General features: G+C 41.3%; 2 protein-coding genes and 1 long non-coding RNA gene across 3 annotated transcripts; 2 read left to right on the top strand and 1 right to left on the bottom strand.

Moving 5' to 3' along the window:
• Positions 1-1835: 1835 nt before the first annotated feature.
• LOC308408016 (chymotrypsin-like elastase family member 2A) lies at positions 1836-4905 on the bottom strand. The gene is made up of 8 exons (XM_080900063.1): positions 4827-4905; positions 4597-4685; positions 4076-4173; positions 3847-3969; positions 3577-3713; positions 2803-2948; positions 2002-2154; positions 1836-1910 (listed from the first exon to the last, which is right to left on the bottom strand). The coding sequence occupies exons 1-8, from the start codon at positions 4861-4863 to the stop codon at positions 1893-1895; spliced, it is 801 nt and encodes a 266-aa protein (XP_080756189.1). The 5' UTR covers positions 4864-4905; the 3' UTR covers positions 1836-1892.
• Positions 4906-6267: 1362 nt separating this feature from the next.
• On the top strand, positions 6268-8648 carry LOC308407732 (chymotrypsin-like elastase family member 2A; the record flags this gene model as incomplete). The annotated part of the gene is made up of 8 exons (XM_080899570.1): positions 6268-6304; positions 6426-6514; positions 6874-6971; positions 7132-7254; positions 7382-7518; positions 7888-8033; positions 8145-8297; positions 8560-8648. 8 exons carry the CDS (start codon positions 6268-6270, stop codon positions 8575-8577), a joined length of 801 nt encoding a protein of 266 aa, XP_080755696.1. The 3' UTR covers positions 8578-8648.
• Positions 8649-10441: 1793 nt separating this feature from the next.
• On the top strand, positions 10442-15496 carry LOC308407540. Its single transcript, XR_013973683.1, has 2 exons — positions 10442-11158; positions 13745-15496. It is a non-coding gene; the product is annotated as an uncharacterized lncRNA (long non-coding RNA).
• Positions 15497-19073: the final 3577 nt, after the last annotated feature.

Raw genomic sequence — 19073 nt, forward strand, 5'->3', positions numbered from 1 at the left:
TGCTTGCCACACTGGCTTGCTACCCCACCTTGTGGCACAAGGCTGAACTGCTCAGCCTTCTAACTTCATATCTTTTTAGCACAGCACATAGACATATGGGGACATAAGCCACTGCACTTCTTCCTTTGCCTTTGTGCTGATAGTTTTAATTGAGTATGAAATATTTGGGGCTTAATATGTTTTTAAGAAAAGAGAAAACTGCAATTAAACTGATGGTGACTGCACTTGCGTGGGGTTAATGCATGGTTGTTTGGGTGGCTAAACAATTTTAATTGGCTATCAAACTTATATCTTTGAGATCTCGTCCTTTTAGTAAGCTATTTTCTGACTGCATATTCTCTTTTTTGTGAAGTTCAGACTTTACTGCATGCTGCTGGTGACAAACATCCTTGCTGATGCTAGAGAAGCTATCCTGTTAATGTGCTCAGCAGCCCTGACAACTAACAGAAAAATCTAAACTTGTCGTATTTTGTTCATGGTGGAGTACTGGCACTGGCACAGTACTTTAATTTGGCTCATAAATCAGTGCTAAAAGCCCATGGTGAACAGTTAAAGCTGCCACAGATAGAAAATTTAACGATTTGTTTATTGAAACACCTAATATACATATTTTCCATAATAAATACACCCACATTTTCCACTTTATGCTTGAGAGCTTTTAAAAAAACGTGTTTTATTGTAGTTTTAGTTACACGGCCAGCTTTCATCTGATTTTGATTTGAACTTGCAGTGTGCTGTCCAAAGGAACAAGAGAGGGGACATGAGAGTCCATGGATTTGGCTAAAGAGTCCACTACTGTCTGGCTGGAGTGAGAGCTTAGGTAAGGCATCATATTTTATACCTGTAGTAATAAATGAATAACATGTATAAGTCATGCTGTTCTCTGTGAGGCCACCTCAAGCAGAGGTCGGAAACCACAGCACTCAACTGAGACAGGGTTAGCGATAGGGTTAGCTGTGTTTCCTGGTACTGTCTGATTATTTTCAGTAAATACACTCTTAGAAAGGGTGTTTGAATATGACGGCAGTTTAAGACATGACTCATGTTCTGACTTTTTATAGTTCTGGGTCTTGATTAATTATTAAACATCTTAGTCCAGCCTGTGCCATGACACAATGTTTATTTCGTTTATGTGTGATCACGAATGACCCGGGAGATTAATAATTAGCTGCCTGCTTCACGTTACAGAGATCTGTAGGGTCCATCCAAGTGATGACGAAACTTCTTCAGTCTCAGCTGACCACAGGTTTATCCAATCTTATAAACAGCATATTTGCATAATGACAGAAACTAGCAGCACTGAAGGAACTGGGCTGGGAGGTCAGTTCCTTGATCATTAATATCAAAACCTGCAGTCAGCTGAGACTGAAGAAGTCATTTGGATGAGTGATGAAACGTTTCTCCCACTGAAAACACTACATCCAGATGAACAGAATCAACTGTTGTGTATACTTTGTCTTGTGCTTAAAACGGTCTTGCACTCAGACTGTATGCATGCAACTTCCCTCTTGTTTCCTAGGAAACTGGGTCAGCAATGCAGAAAGTCAAACAAATACTGGAAACTTGAGTACAGGACAAGTGGTTGTTGATAAGAAGTTCCCATCGGTGTTCTAGGGCACTGAAAAGTGGAAACTATTTTACTACCCAAGTATCACTGATCAAACATAATAGCTGAAGTATTTTTCAGAATAAAACAAATATGAATATGCAGACTCCTTCAGCAAGGTTCTGTTATACTTTACTGCTATTTCTATTTTTAGAAAACTGCTAAAATTACAATAAAGCAGAGATGGTAGAACAAAAAATTATGCAACTTTTCAAAACAAAATTGTGGGTATATATTCTTTATTTCAGAATTTGCAAAGTGTTTTTCATCCCACAAAGCTGTTCTCTCAATAGGCCACCATTTTCTGTGAAAGAGATAATAGAGAAATGTTAGACTTAAAGTAAAATAATGGTATTAGCAGCATTGAAATTATGCACAAACGTATGGACACTTACAGAGCTGATCCAGTCGATGTAAGAGCTGACTCGGGTAAAGACAGTGGGCTTCTTGGCGTAGTTGCAGCTGAGCCCAGAGCCAAAGCTGACAATACCGTGAACCTCCCAGACTCCAGCAGCGTTCATACAGTTCAGAGGACCACCAGAGTCTCCCTGAGTCAGGTGGGAGAATCAAAGTGATCAGTGTGCGAATTCCACATTCAGCAGTTATTTCTTAGACTAGCCCACAATTTTCTGATTGCTTATCACACATTACAGAGATTCTTTTACATTTTATGTTGCTCACAAAAATGCAGCTTAGTAGAGATGGTTGTGACATCATTGGGAATAATATAATACAATTTTTGAACATTAATCTAATTTTCTTTTCCTTAAAATTAATAAAAAAGTAATTACTTTATAATAACACCTTGTTTTGTGTCGCTGGCTTTTGCAGAACCCACAGTTAATTCATTTTAATGCAAAGGCAAAATGGCCAGTATTCATATTTGAGAATCTTTGACTAGTAAATATGATAGCTTTGCTTAAAAATGAATGAGAGTTGCACTTGCTAGTCACTAGCTTTTATTTGTGGCTAAATGTTGTGCCCAGTGAGAAGATTGGATGGAAGAATAAATACAAAAAATATGTGTCCCTTCATTCACAGCATGTGGAAACGTGTGACTGAGTTAATTCCACAATCTGTGTGGCACACTCTGAACTTTTAGGAAAGTTGAGTTTAACTGAAGTTAGCTGATGTGTGAAAGTGTGACTCTTACAGTGTTACTTTATGCGATTAGAAAATCATTATTTTAGACTCACATTGCAGCCAGCCACAACTCCGTCTCCACCCGCACAGACCATGGTTTCCTTCACCTGAGAACCCCACCAGTCAGGCTGACTGCAAGTTGGGTAGTCCACCACTGGCAGGAGAGCCTGCTGCAGGATGTCAGCAATGGGACCACCGGCTGTGTGGACAAAAAAGACGTAGTTCATCTCAGACCAAAATCTCAAACAAAAGAATCCAGGGGCCAAAGGGCGGAACTCAGTTCTATTTAATACTGTCGGGGCCCTCCACAACAGTTCCAGTTTTTCATGTGGCCCCTTGTAAAAAATTAATTGCTCATCCCTGTTTAATTGTAAAATAGTTATGATGGATTAGTCTACAGAATGATCCTGAAAGGATTTTTGACTCTTCTTTGACTGGGTTCCCTTGTGACCTAGTGGTTAAGACACCAAGTATGCCCTTACTTACATTCCCCACTGTGCTATCCAAATTAATAACAGAAATATGATTCTTTATTCCAGAAAAACGAAGCACTAAACAACCAAAAATGCATCATGTTAGTTAGTAAAAGTATGTGTGTATAGATTTAATTTAAAAAGTAAAAACATGCTAAGATGATACTGTATACTAGGAACTGACTAAGAAAAATCAACTTATCAAAAACATCCGTATAGTCTTCCCTTCGAGGGGGAAAAAAAGAGAAAGAGACAGTTTACATAACAAGTTGTGTCACGAAATGATTATTTGAGAAGTTTTGAAGGGATGGATAGAATTAAAGAAAGCTTCTCTTAAAAAAAAAGGGCACTCACTGAACAGGCGTCCCCACCCAGTGATGTAGCAGGATTCATTATTGGGGAGCACAAATTCGGCCTCGGGAAGGCAAGAAGCCATGACGGTATCAGAGAAGTTAACGGAGGACTCGAGCTTGATCAGGGCGATGTCATTACTGGGCAAGAAATGATTAAACATTGTATTTAACCAAATACTCAGCCCACAATTATAAATGCACATAACGCACATGATCTTTTTGATATTCAAGTCTCACAGGTAAATTCTTAGTAGTAGCAGTAAAATGTTACCGAATAAAAAAGGAGTTCCAGTCCTCATGCACAATGATGTTAGAGGTGCCGACGAACACAGAGCCATTCTCTGTCTCTAACAGGTTGTGCTTTCCCAGTGCCACTCTGTACTCCCTGCTGGAGCTGCAAGGTGACAGAACAGATTATAATGCTGATATGTGTAAGCAAAAAATTTGTTTCTGTGATCGTTAGTAATTCCATGCATGATTAAAACCCTTGGTTCTTATACCTGATACAGTGTGCAGCAGTGAGGACCCACTGGTCAGAGATCAGAGTGCCTCCACAGGTGTGTCTCCACTCACCCGCGCTGTTGTACTGCAGGGAAACCTAAAACATACATAAGAGTACAGTGAATTACCTCTTTGCTATGTTTGAGCTTGATTTTGTGCTTTATGAGAGTGCTGCTTGTTACGCTGGTTGCAGTCTGTTCGCCCTTGTGGGAGTTTGCAAAGTGTTTGTTGTTACTTGGTCATTTCTCTGGATAATCTAAAATCTGTAATCTAAAAACCCAAACTGTAGCAGCATTTCAGTTTTTTAAAAACCATATCCTCCTATGTCTTTTAATTTACTGTACTGTAACCACTGTAAACCTTTTTTTAAAGATCCTCCAATAATGCTTCAAATTGCCTCAATAACTTTTCATACCAGTCTTTACCAGTCTAGCAGTAAATAAAGTCTGCCTATCTTTAACAGAATACATTTTATGTTGATGATATTCAGATTTTTCTGAATAAAGTTTTGAGTGTTTACCTGCCAGGGCCAGCTGTGAGGCCTGACATCATGTCCTCCAACCACCCGCGACACCACAGGGGGGAAGGTAGGCAGCCCACACCCGTAGGCTGAGGGGACATATGAGACAAAGATTTTTTTAAAAAAAAAAGCACATTGTTTACCTGCATGAAATTTTGTAGAAAATACCCACTGAAGAGACAGCTGGATAAAAACAGATTTTTGTGTGCAGTGTTTGAAAAGCTCCTTACCTCCTGCGACAAACAGAGCAAGCACCAGAAACTTCATCTTGGCTGTATCTCCACAGATTCCATTCAACCTGTGACATTTTTATACCTTTCACACTGTTACGCAACAGAAATCCTTGGAAACTGAGCCTCTGACAAGCCTTGATGCTTGGGTGGAGCTAAGTGAACGGGACAAAGTATTTTGGAGTTCAGTATTTTTTATGTTTTTTTTTTTAAACGTATCAGTGGAATTGAGGGTTTTTAACTTTATCACCACATGCTGCAGTTCACACAAAGACACAAAGAACCTGACTGCATATTTACTGCAACGCCCCTTATTCTGATTTCCTTTGAAATGCTGCACTCTCATGTAGGTGGAGGAAGAAAAACAAAACACAATGACACAGCTGTCTAATGAACTAATACATTATTATTAGTATAGCACTGACATACTACCTCCCTTGTAAATGTTCAGTTAGTTTTTGGACAGTGACACAGAATTTGCACTTGTGCCTCTGATCGGTATTGGAATATTTGGCTGAAACTGAGCAGCGAGTATAACCCTGTACAACTGTGAATTCTGTGGTTTTTCAGGGCTTTTGATGTTGCTGAGCTGGCCAGGACATTCGTTCTTTTGAAGAATATAATAGATTGTTGATTTGGCCACTTCCAAAGTTTTTGCTGTCCTTCTGATGGGCTTATTTTGGCTTTTCAGCCTCATCCTGAGCTCCTTTACTTACACTTACATCTCTCTGGACAACATATTGAAAGTTATAGTAAATCGCAACCATAATGCAGGTTGAATAATTAAAGTGTACTCCAGAACTTTTATCTGGTGAATTTGCCTAAAAATAGTGAGGGCAAAAAAAGCCTAGTTTCACCACGAAACTGCTTATCAGTGAATTATCCAATTACTTTTGACCTGCTGTGAATGGGGCACCATGTATAAAAATGTCTACAATATTTTTGTAAAACCCTTGACTTGTCAATCATTATATAATATTATAGATATTTAAGCAAGAGTTTCAACTAGGAAATTGCTTGCACAGTTTATATTATTCTATTTGGTCCCATTTGGCATGGTTTAGATGTGGAGCTAGTGCTATTCCAGTAGTTATGGGCAGAATTTATGGACCTAAGTGTGAAAATGGAAAATAAATTTTTTCTTTGATGTTAAAATACAGGACTGACTTGTTTAATACCCAAGCTTCAGACTCTCTTGTATGAAATATAAAAGGCGTGACCAATTCAGCAGGCATCTGCATGGTTCACACAGAGGTAGAGACGGGGAGATAAGGTTTATTTGGGGATATCTGTGGTTACTTATCTCCAAGGTTGATTTGTTTTTCCTACCAAAATTTCACTTGCTGTGCTGACGGAAATGTTGCAACATGCGATTTCTGCCTGCTGACTCACTATATAAGGGATAGCAGGTGCCTCTAAACTTCTACTGAAGAGAGTCACAATGATGTTCATTTTCTTGGCTTTGTTTGTCGTCGGCGGTAAGCAAATACGTCTTTGACGATTATGTTATGTGTTGGCAAATAAATGTGAACATGCTGTAATACTTCTGATTCTCGTGGAGCATCAGAAATCATCCTACTTTCCACTGTTTCCTCTTAGCCTACGGGTGCGGCACCCCCACCTATCCCCCCATTCTCACCAGAGTGGTTGGTGGAGAAGATGTCCGTCCACACAGCTGGCCCTGGCAGGTATACATACACCTGGGGCGATCGTGGCTCAAGAGTTGGGAGTTCGTCTTGTAATCGGAAGGTTGCCGGTTCGAGCCCCGGCTTGGACAGTCTCGGTCGTTGTGTCCTTGGGCAAGACACTTCACCCGTTGCCTACTGGTGGTGGTCAGAGGGCCTGGTGGCGCCAGTGTCCGGCAGCCTCGCCTCTGTCAGTGCGCCCCAGGGTGGCTGTGGCTATAATGTAGCTTGCCATCACCAGTGTATGTGTGACAGGTTGTGTAAAGCGCTTTAGGGTCCTCAGGGACTAGAAAAGCGTTATACAAATACAGGCCATTTACCGTTAAAACTCATTGTGCCGTGCTGTTATTTGTTGTCCTCAGATCTCTCTGCAGTACAAGAGTGGCAACAACTTCTATCACACCTGTGGTGGTACTCTGATCTCCAACGAGTGGGTCCTCACTGCTGCTCACTGCATTGGGTATGGAAAAGAAAAAAGGAAGACGTCTAAAATGGAGTGCACACATATGGCACAGAACCAGGCATACTGTAGAGATCGTAGGGTGTTATATATTGCCATATATAACTTATATATCAAAAATGCATAACTTTTCTTATTGTTTTTGTGTTTGGCCAAGCAGCAGTTACACCTACAGAGTTTACCTGGGAAAACACAGTCTGGACACCGCCAATGAGTCTGGCTCCATCGCCATCAGCCCTTCTGTTATTGTTGTCCATCCTAACTGGGACTCTTACAACATTCGGTGGGCCATTTAGCCCACAGTACACTGTTGTGGGCTGGAAACTATGTTATTATGTTTCAAATACTTAATTCATGCTATTGCTGCTTGTTAGCACTCTCTAAGTATGACATTTCTATCCACACCCTAGCAATGACATTGCCCTGATCAAACTGTCATCACCTGTTCAAAACACTAACGCCATCTCGCCTGCCTGTCTTCCTACCTCTGGTGAGACCCTGCCTAATGGTGCTCCCTGCTATGTCACTGGCTGGGGACGTCTGTGGAGTAAGTTCTATTATAGTGACTATATAAAAGTTCAACTAACTATAAAGGCTGCTCACATAAAGCTCCAAAGCCCCGTCTTCAGGGTTTTATAAGTTTTAATATGTTTTCCTGTGGATAATTTTCTCTTGTGAGTTGCTTCTTGTCACTGGCTTACAGTGACAAAAATTCCCCAAAATACACATTTTAAAGTATCACAAAAGACCTCTTGCATCATATAATCAAAATAGTTTGGATTTTTATGCAGTTTTTAAATCTGCAGCTAAATCAAAACTGTGTCTTGTCAACGTAGTTCTCAAACTGTGCTGGCCATGAATCTGGCGATCTTGACTCTAGCCCTGAATCTGAATGCGTTGTCTTTCTCCTCTAAAGCTGGAGGCCCTATTGCTGACATCATGCAGCAGGCTCTTCTTCCTGTTGTTGATTACAGCACCTGTTCCAGGTCTGACTGGTGGGGCAATCTGGTCACCACAAACATGATCTGTGCTGGTGGAGATGGTGTTGTGTCTAGCTGCAACGTGAGTCAAATTTTGTTTATTTCACCAACTTTGAAGTATTTGTCGCTGTTTAAATCAGAAAATATGTCCTAGCCTCAAGAGCATCTTTCTATGACCACATTTGCCTTTTAGGGAGACTCTGGCGGTCCCCTGAACTGCCAGAATCCTGATGGCTCCTGGGATGTCCATGGAATTGTGAGCTTTGGCTCAAGTGCAGGCTGTAACTACTACAAGAAGCCCTCTGTCTTCACCAAGGTCAGCGCCTACACATCCTGGATCAACAATGTAAGTATAAAAAACTTTTGTTCAAAATATCTCACAGTACACAAGATACTTTTTTAAAAGACAAAACTACAACAGAAAGATGATCTGTCACTTGTTTGCGCTAATTATTACACAAATTATAAAATGTTCCATACTCCGATCTTAATTTTAATTTGACCTTCAACTGCGCAGTAGCTACGAACATGGAAACTGATCCATGTCTTTTTCAGGAGCAATTTTAAACATCCTCTTAACGCTTTTTCTTTTCTTTTCTTTTGTCCAGGTCATGACCTCATACTAAGCTATGGACGGGCTTTTGTCAAACTTAGCAGGTAGATAAGTGATCAAATAAAAAAAACATACAGTGGATAATCCAGAGTCCTGTGTGGTTTCTTGGTCATGCAATGAGGAAACAGCTTAAACTAAACATTTATTAAGCATGTGAACACAACTTCCTATGTCATTTTGTTCAAGCAAGACAATTTTCACATTTAGTCATGGATTTTATTGTAATGACTACAACATAGCCCTGCCAATTAATAACCACATGCTAAAGAATGGAACATAATCACCACAAACATCAATAATTGAATCTCCATCCTGTAGTGGAAAATGTGCAAAAAACAGAACTGTTATGAGCAGGGTGTGGAAAAATAACCACAAAGCAAAAATACATTATGGAGAGCAAGAAAAGCAAAATTCTTTACATGCCAAAGGGAAATGCACACAAGCTGCAGGCTGGGAAAACAGGCCAGTCGTTCTTGGGAACAGTCTTTTCCTCCAGGCTTCATTTTTATTAAATAGCTGCTTGTGCTGCAGGATGAGAGCATCCATCTGTTTTCGTGACACCATGTTGCAGTCATCTGAAACACCCCTGAAGACAAAACAAACCATAATTTTCCTTACTCCGAAACCAGAAGCCACATCGACACACGAATAGAATACATAATTTCCATAGAAGTTATCCGAATGGTTTCAGGTGGAACTGTGACAGCAAAACTTCCCAGAATTTCCGCTTTCCGCCACTACCTGGTTTACCTTGTAATCAGAAGGTTGCCGGTTCGAGCCCCGGCTACGACAGTCTCGTCCCTGAGTGGAGGAAAATCGCTACCTTATTGTGGTGGAGGGGTTTGTGTGTCCCAGGGATCCCAGGGGCTATGTTGTCTGGGCGCTTTTGCCCCCTGGTAGGGTCTCCCATGGCAAATTGGTCCTGGGTGAGGGACCAGACAAAGAGCGATTCAGAAGACCCCTATGAAAAGACCATCGAGGGAACAGTTCACACTGCCTGGGATAGGGTTTATCGGGGCCCTGCCCAGGAGCCAGGCCCGGGGAGGGTGCCCGAGGGCGAGCATCTGGTGGCCGGGCCTTAGTCCACGGGGCCCGGCCGGGCACAGCCCGAAAAAGGGACATGGGCCCATCTTCCTGCAGGCCCACTACCTGCAGGAGGCACCGTAGGGGTCGTGTGCAATGTAAGTCGGACGGCAGCCAGGCCACCGACTCCCAGCTACCAAGACTGGCCCAGGACTGTTGTCTTCCAGGATTTAGGCTGACTAGCGTCTCACCTGGCATCTCATTCCTGGTCAGAGGTATGAAAGTTATTGTTAATGGTCTTCTTATTTTTTTTTTTTAACCGGACTGGAGATATCTAGAACAGAGCAGTATGTATAAGTGCTGATTAATCACTTATTATGGCGACATGGAGTAAATAATTTCTATTATTTGGTAAGGATGTGCGTGTGTGAGCAAGCTTGGGTTGTTAAATGAAAATTAGCTTATCTTAATGTTAAGCTAAGCGATTAGCTATTCTTAAAATGCACATTAAGCAAAAGTTTGTATTTTGTGCACTCACTGACACAAAGGTGAGAAAAAAATCACATGAATTCGTATATAGGCCTATGTGTAAATATAATCACACATAATCCCTCATGCGTAAACACAGTTGTTAAAGAGACCAACAAGAAAAGTAAAAAGGAAAACTTACCAAACAAACACTAATTTTCTGTGTGCAATAGAGGGAGTTGGGTTGTGGGCTTGTCTTTTTGTCTTTTTTATTTGAAATAAACAAACAACAAAAAGGTTGTGAAGTAAAGCTGTAATCAGTGGTGCTGCTAAATGCTCTGGTTAAGCTAATATGTATTTGTGTTTTATTAGATTATTCTGTTATTATATGTTACCTTATATATGTAATCAAAGTAGTTGAATTAGAATACTGCTGTAGATCACATTATACCCTTTAATATAGAGTGTGTGAGCTGTATGTAGTTTAGTTCTCATTATACTTTTGAGTTAACAGAACATATTCACATATTAGTTCATTAGATAAATGTGCATCACTCTGTATCCTTGATCTGCTGGGAATGTGTTACACTGTTTTCTTGACATGCTTAATTGTTGAATCATGAAGAGAAGGTTGTAAGCAGGAGACTCTGTGTCTAAAGACAGGGGAGATAGATAGACCACATTCCACACCCCCACCTTACAGAAAGCAGAGAAACAACTGCCGAGGTCATAACTTAGGCGCTGTAACAGAGAAAAAATGTGATGTTTTGGCTTTTACGACTAGCTGGGGGCCACTAGAGACTATAAAAAGCTGAGCAACCCGTCACCATTTTGAGACATGTGCCTGACCCTCTGGTAGCATCTCTCCCGTCCGGACGTTGTAATGCTCTGACTGTTGAATTGTATGGAAATAAATGATTGTTGATTGAGCATTGATACACCGAGTATTGTCCCTCCTTCAGCCCAAAGATTCAAAGAATTGGGAGAATTCAACAACTTGGTGCCGTGTGACCCGGATCTTTGGTGTGCTGAGGAGGTGCAGATTTGACCTTTGGTGAGATCGTGAGGCGAGGTGAACAGAGGACCGGTCCAAAAATAAAAAGGTAAGCACAGCCTGTTGTATTATAAATACCAAATGTGCATATTGGGCTTTCCAAATTAATCTGTTCGCTGAGTCACATGTATTTTCACAGTAAATTTGTCGGTGTCTGGTTTTTGGCGCAAGATACTAACAACATAAGTTGAGGCTGAATTCCAGTGTGTTAAATAAACTGCTTCTACCGAGATACTAATAACATACTACGTTGGACTAGTTGCAGTAAACTGCTTCTACCGAGATACTAATAACATACTACGTTGGACTAGTTGCAGTAATCTGCTTCTACCGAGATACTAATAACATACTACGTTGGACTAGTTGCAGCCACTTTACCTTCCACATTTAATTTTGTCTAATACTGGCTTCTGTAGCAATAATACATTAGAATTTATTCTGAAGACGCGGCCATTAGTCCAGTACATTGAAGTCGAGGTTTGAAGTTTGTTTATGGTGTCGGTTACGTCCTGGCTCTTGCCGGCTATGAAATAGAAGTTGATTTAAGGAAAAGCAGATGCTGGCTTCACGGTGCGGTTGAACGCTGGCAACGCGAGAGCGAAACACGTCCGTAGGTTTGGTTTATGATACGGCGTGTTCCGGTGGTGCGGCCGTGAAGTGCAGTAGTGGTTGGTGCTAATTTTAGTACATTGAATAGAGGTTTTGACGGTGGTTTGTGGCGTCAGTCGAGTTTTTTTTTTAAGGGCTGCGGTCATAAAACAAAGTAAAATTTTACTTGCCAAGAAGTACATAGAGCAAAACCTGGTTTATGATGTCTGGTATAACTTCGGGGATGCAAGCATCACTTTTATGATGCGACTTTGCCCTGTGGTGGCGGTCATAAGCGCAGAGAAAGGGGTATTTTGGTCTATGGTGCAGTGTGCTTTAAGAAGATCTAATAGTTGAGCTCAGAGGTTTCTGTGTAAAATTCCCGCTGAGGAAAAGTGTTGTGTGTGAGTGTGAAGGCGCGCTCTGGGTGAGAGAGTGTGTGTGAAGCTGCGAGGCGCGCTCTGGGTGCTGTCTTGTGGGTAAAGCGCGCACTGAGTGAGAGTGGGAGTGAGGCGCGCTCTGAGTGTGTTTTTTGTGTGGAGTGTGAAGCGTGAACACAGTGACAGTGACGGTTGATGTGTTTGATTAGGAGGACATTAGAGCAAATACACATTTTAGGATCAAAGGTTGATGCCTAGTGTACCTGTGGAACATTTGCCTATGGAGTGGCGACCCTCCTGTTCGTGGACGCGCGGGCAGGACCGGCGGCGTCCGGGTGCCGAGGTGGTGACTTGGGGAGGTGAGGGCCCCCGCATAGCCACGGAAATAACACTGGAATGGCCGTGTAATCACGGGTTCACATTTATTTCCGGACTAGAACAAGACACATTTTGCGAACAAACGTTGAGTCTAGATTAGTAAAGAAATATAAAAAGGTTGAATTCCTCGTTTCAGTGGTTGAAATTGTTGTGTGCCTGTCCCCTGACGAGTGTGAAATTAAAATAAAGAGGGAATTTGGAGCCACATGGAGATAGACGGGCATAATTGGGTGTATTACTCTGTGGTGTAATAAAAATAAAAAGGAGAGATAGTAAGAGGTGTGCAGTGGAGAAGAGGAATGTGTTGGGAGACTGGCGTACAGTTTACGCTGTCAAGGTGGGCGTGTTGCCTGCTTATCGGTTTAAAAGTGATGAAAATGAAATTAAAATAAATCTCTTAGTGTGTTAATACAGGAAGCTGCGGACCTGGACCAACTGCCCCCACAAGCACAGCGGCCGAAGCAAAATTATAGGTAATGGGAACCACACCCAGCACGAATCAGCAGCTGTGAAAAAGACAGCAGCGAGGAGAGAATTAGAGGAGAAATTAAGAGAAGTTTTAACACATAAAATTGGGGCCAACGGACTTGTGGAGGTTGGGAAGGCGTCCGGAGCATCACAACAAAAAGGTGAAACAAAAACACACACAAGCAGAGAAATCTGAGAGAAAGGCTCCTTTTAAGGTAACGCCTAGTTTGAGAAAAGATAAAATTAACCTGCTTTTATACAAATGCACATACACGCAATGAAGAAACAGCTTACACTCATGAACACGTGAAGATTTTCCAGCAAGGTTAAAGAAAAATTAACATACTTAAATGATGAAGTCTATACATTACTGACAAAGAAACCCTCTGGGTTGCAGGACAACAATTTAACTAAAAAAAAAAAAAAAAAAAGGAACACTGGTCTAACCAACCAGGCAAGACACAACAAATTTAGTGGTTAAAAGATTCAAATTGTGACATGTTTTCTGTTGATTGATTAATAAAAGTGATTACTGAATGAAAGAAAGTTCCTTTTTTGGGCTTTTAAACATGATCTTAAGAATTTTAACATATACCGGTGTTGTCCTGTCAACTTGGTGGGTTAGGAGTTGATTATATCGGGAGACAAAAAACAAAAAAAGGGGGAGAGAAGGCTGACACAGGGCCTGGCCCCATTGTCTCCCCTCTGAATAACACAGCCAACACAACAACATTTTCCTGTTCGTTTGTTTTTGTTTTTTGTTTTTTGTTTTTTGTTTGTTTTGTTTTGTTTTTGTTTTTTCTATACATATTTAATTACAGGCTGCTTTGCCGGCCCTGAAAGCCGAGGCTGACTGGACTCCTGCTCTCCCCCATACGTGACACTGACCAAATGCTGCAACAGCTGGACCCACAACAACGACCTGAGAATGTCAACAGACCTGCAGGAATGTGATCTCATGCAGCCGAGACGGAGAGCACTAAACCTAAGGCCCGTTTCACTACATGGGGGAAAATTCCCAGACTGCGTCAGCTGACAGAGCTGTGACGAGACGCCCGCCAAGCCCGAATGAAAAGTAAGGCCGAGCGAAAGAATGCTGACCTTGATAACTTTGCATTCACACTGTGCAGGACAGTGATGGACCAACACGGATGATCGGGTGGCGAAAAAGGGCGTGACCGAGACAAGAGGAGTAACTGAGGACAGAAGGCACCTCAGAATGGACAAAAACACAGAAGAAGATGCAGGTTTCACCTGCGGTGAACATCGACACTGGAGAAAGGACTGCCCCAATTGGGGTCAGAACCAGGACGGACTGAATTTTGAGCAGCAGCAGCAATGGTCGCAAACAAACTGAAAAGGAGGGGGGGCAGGACCCCAGGGCATGCTTCAGGCCGTGGTTTACCCAGAACACCAGAACAGGAAAGTGATGAACACACACACACACACGTCTCCAAACACACAGATTCAGAATGAAGTGAAATACACACATGAACACGTGCACTCGTTGAGTGAGTGAGAAATGACACACACACACACACACACACACACACACACACACACACACACACACACACACACACACACACACACACACACACACACACGGGAATGTTGATTCACTGAGAAGTGATGCACACACATACACATGCACACGCTTGTGCAATGAAGAGTGATCCACATACACACACACACACACACACACACACGCTGATGCAATGAAGAATGCTTTGCTTATGCTGATATGCAAAATGCTGCACACAAACATCCCAATGCATAATTTTTATGAGGAGCCATTGATTACTTAGAATGTGTTATATGTCACCTAGAAGGCATTTATGTAGATTTTAGGAATAAGGTCTAAAACGGTTTGGTTATGAAAACAATGTCTGTGCGTGATGTCTGTTTATGGCTCAAGGCCTTGACTGAATTCTTTGCTGTGCTTCACACAGCCCTGATGAGGAACAGTGGCACAGAGTGAAATTGATGAATTAATAGTGTAAGGTTAGGTTGGAGTACGGCATTTTCTGTGATTGAGTTTTAATTCAAGGAGGAACAAAAGGTGTTACGGCACCTGAGGTTCTCATTCCCACACAATATTGTCCCGGCAGGAAGCAAAAATGTTCCTGTGAATTTCTGGTTGATTGTTTGGTTTTGTTTAGCGCTAGTTTGATGTTATCAGTGAGCTTTGGCTTGTGTTCTTTCTCGTAAGCGAGAGAGGGATAGTTTTATGCTTGGACATGTCTGCAACGGGCCCTAGTTTGTGTTATTTTAGTAGTATTTTGTTGGTTATGTCTGTTTTCGTATTTGTTACAGTGCACGGGAGAAAAAACATCTGAGAGGTGTGATCCACCGGTGGTGATATGTTGATATTTTGTGAGTTCATGATTTAACAATCAGCTCTTTAAACCAGGCCTGAAAGATTGAAATTTAAAGCGCTATAAAATATTATTACTGTAAACAGTTGCAAAGTGTGCTTCTCCATGATTGTAATTGGCTTGGGAGAAATTCACTTATAGGGAACACTGATCTAAAAGGATTGCACCGAGTCAATCCGGCCCAAAAAACAACAAGGAATTGTTTTCCTTTAAAATGATGACGTCATCTTGCTGGTGATGGAGGCTCGAATAGGTTGCGCGGGAGACTCCATTATCAGCAACATTCGGTATGAATGTGTATGGAGGTATGCATGTGAATGGACTGTGATGGACTGACGACTAAAAGTTTTGACTGACTTGATACTGAGACAATGACTGCACCCACTTTAGGATTAGTAAATGCCAATAAACAATTCATAAACAATTCACCCAGCCGACAAGAGAAGGGTGGATGCTTCGCTTTGTTTTGTTTTGTTTTTTCAGGAGCAGGAGGATAAGAGAGACTGGAGGAGGAGACTCTAGCTTCACATAAGTATGAACTGCAGACTTAACACTGTGGTTGCTGATTTTGAGTTACCGATGTTTGCATTAAGAAAACTGTGCTATATTAGCTGTGTTTTGAGTAAGGTATCATGTTATATTATTGGGAATGCCAAATGCTACAGTGGAGAAGACTTTTGATACCACTCATGACTGGAATATGTTACTATTAACCACAGCAGGCCACTGTAAAAAGTCAATTAAATTTTATAGAGGAAAATCGCCAAAATTGAACAATACCTATGAATGACTGGCCACATTCAGAATAGAGATATGCAATAATAAACATTGGTCCACATGATTTAGGTTCTCACTTGAAATAGTAAGTTATTAAATGTAGAATATAATCGACAGGGACATTTGATAGGATGTGGTACTGCAAAAGAACAAGAGCAAAGTAAATAAAGAAAATATTGTGTTTAGTTTGGATAAATTCAAATTAAAATGTACCATTACACTCAGAGGATCAATATGGAATAAAACATATGCAAAATTTGTAGGAAGTACATGACTGATAACTGTTCTGTCCTGAGCGTTTGTTTCCAGAGCACCCACTTGACCACACCAACAGTTTCTCGCCACCGAGGAGGGGTACTTGCAAAAAGAATAAAATAAAAATCTGAGTTTAACAAAACATTTTAAATGTAAATATCAAGCTTACCTTTCTTTTTCCATGAAATGTGCTTGTGGGCACGCCAGCCATTTTGAAAAGGTGGGCAAAACAATTGGCAAGGCCACACCCCCACACATGTGATATAATTTTAAAGGTACTGTTGCCCTCTCTAAGAAACATCAGGACTTAGAGGAGTGGCAAGTAGAGTATGCGAGCTACAAGCAAAAACTAAAATGTGTACTACAGTGTGCAAAAATGAAATACTGGGTCATCAGGGGGACATGAGGGACATTTATAAAACTAAAAGTCCCACTAACCTTAAAGTGCACTTGAAAAGCTCACACAAGAAGGCTAACCTAGCTTACCTAGAAGACCTCATCAGGGGGAGCACACTCCCCCTCCTTGAAGAGCTCACCCACTCAACCCGCATCCCCAGAAAACAGCTAACCCCAGATAAGGCAGCGTGATGTATCCCGAGACAACAGGACTGGGACATCTAAATAAAGGTGTGAAACAATCGCCTTCAAAAGGTTATCAATTCACTCCAACCAAAATTAGGACCACTCGGTGCGGCAAGAGTTAATAGTTATTAGTCTCAACACCCAAGGATAACCAGAAGAGCATGACTGATATGATGGAACTGGGATTTTGTTACACTTAATTTTTGCAAAACACAAATAAAACTAAATTGAAACTAAGGATTTTCAGAAAATAAAAACTACACTAAACTAGCAAAGAATTGGTAAAAACTAATTACAACTGGTAAAAATTGAAAATCTGGAGTCGAAACTAAATAAAAATAACAACTAATGGAAATGGCGAAAAGTTTAAAACCCTGGTGCAGAGATTGGCAAATCTGACCAGGAAACGTTATAAAATGGATTGTCAGGATAGTCAGCGTTAAAGCCACTTTTGACAGTCCATACTAGGATGGCATTGGACATCTTCGGGGCAGAAAAGGGTTGGTGTGACCAAGGTGTGGTTTGGCTTGTTGTATGTACATTTCAAAATGTTACAGCTCTGGATGGACCAGTTACCAGATATGATGTCACTAACCTTCTCTTTTAAGTGTCTAGCTCCAATGAATTGACACATGGGAGTGTGTCAAAAAGGGGGAGTTGAGTCCGAACATCAAACAATGGTGTTATGAACATTTTATGACTTTATTTGTGTGTTTAATAATTTAGCTATGGTAAAACTTAAGCTTATAATGTGTTAGACTTAGAAAGGGTTCACTAATTTTTGATTTCTTTTACACACACATAGATTATGATTAGAATAGGTTCTGAACATAATATTTTAAACCAAATTTGAATCATTAGAAGAACAATGGATAACAATATTAGATTATCAAGGCTAGGGAGAGAGGTGTTTTGGTTTTCTGTCTCTTGCAGAGAAAGGAAGAGACACCAGACGGGGACCCGGAGATGTGAGGACCCTTCACAGCAGGGACAGATGTAGGGACTGCCGAGACAGCAACTGGGGTCAAGTGTCATGACGTTTGGGCTCCTGGAGAAGATGGATCCCACAAACACAGCAATAACCATGAAGGGGTTGGCGAAAACCAGGAACACCAGACCAACGAGGTTCAAGAGGCTCTTGGCAAAAAGGGGGACACGCCGGTGAACCCAAAACACACAGATCCTTGTTTGAAATCGGGGCAGAATAATCCCCAGAACTGTGCAATGACTAAAGGGTGGTCTAACCCCGGAGGTCGAAGAAAGAAGCTGAGAATCACCCAACTGGAAGACACTGGTAGCTGCAGCAATAAAAATAAAGGTTAAAAGCTCCTTAGACAGAGGTTCTAGTCTAAGTACATTTGAAAGGTATAAGGTGGCATTAAAATGGGAGTGGAAAACTGGAGCACCAAAATAAAGCTGTGGGAGAATTGGGGAGTGATGGGAGAGTCATCTGTAACTGCTGTTATGGTTGTAAATCTAACTTTGCTTGCATCTGAACTGCGTGAACACAGAGGTCATCCCACATATGGTCCACCCGTTAAAGGGGGACAGAGGGCCTCAGGATCAAGAAAACCTGGACCTTGCAACCCTGGAGTGCATGTTGTAAGTGATCTCTTTCAGAGATCAAAAGGGGGAATTATTAGATTATTCTGTTATTATATGTTACCTTATATATGTAATCAAAGTAGTTGAATTAGAATACTGCTGTAGATCACATTATACCCTTTAATATAGAGTGTGTGAGCTGTATGTAGTTTAGTTCTCATTATACTTTTGAGTTAACAGAACATATTCACATATTAGTTCATTAGATAAATGTGCATCACTCTGTATCCTTGATCTGCTGGGAATGTGTTACACTGTTTTCTTGACATGCTTAATTGTTGAATCATGAAGAGAAGGTTGTAAGCAGGAGACTCTGTGTCTAAAGACAGGGGAGATAGATAGACCACATTCCACACCCCCACCTTACAGAAAGCAGAGAAACAACTGCCGAGGTCATAACTTAGGCGCTGTAACAGAGAAAAAATGTGATGTTTTGGCTTTTACGACTAGCTGGGGGCCACTAGAGACTATAAAAAGCTGAGCAACCCGTCACCATTTTGAGACATGTGCCTGACCCTCTGGTAGCATCTCTCCCGTCCGGACGTTGTAATGC

The sequence above is a fragment of the Rhamphochromis sp. 'chilingali' genome, assembly GCF_963969265.1.
Source record: "Rhamphochromis sp. 'chilingali' genome assembly, chromosome: 12".
Lineage (NCBI taxonomy): Eukaryota > Metazoa > Chordata > Actinopteri > Cichliformes > Cichlidae > Rhamphochromis > Rhamphochromis sp. 'chilingali'.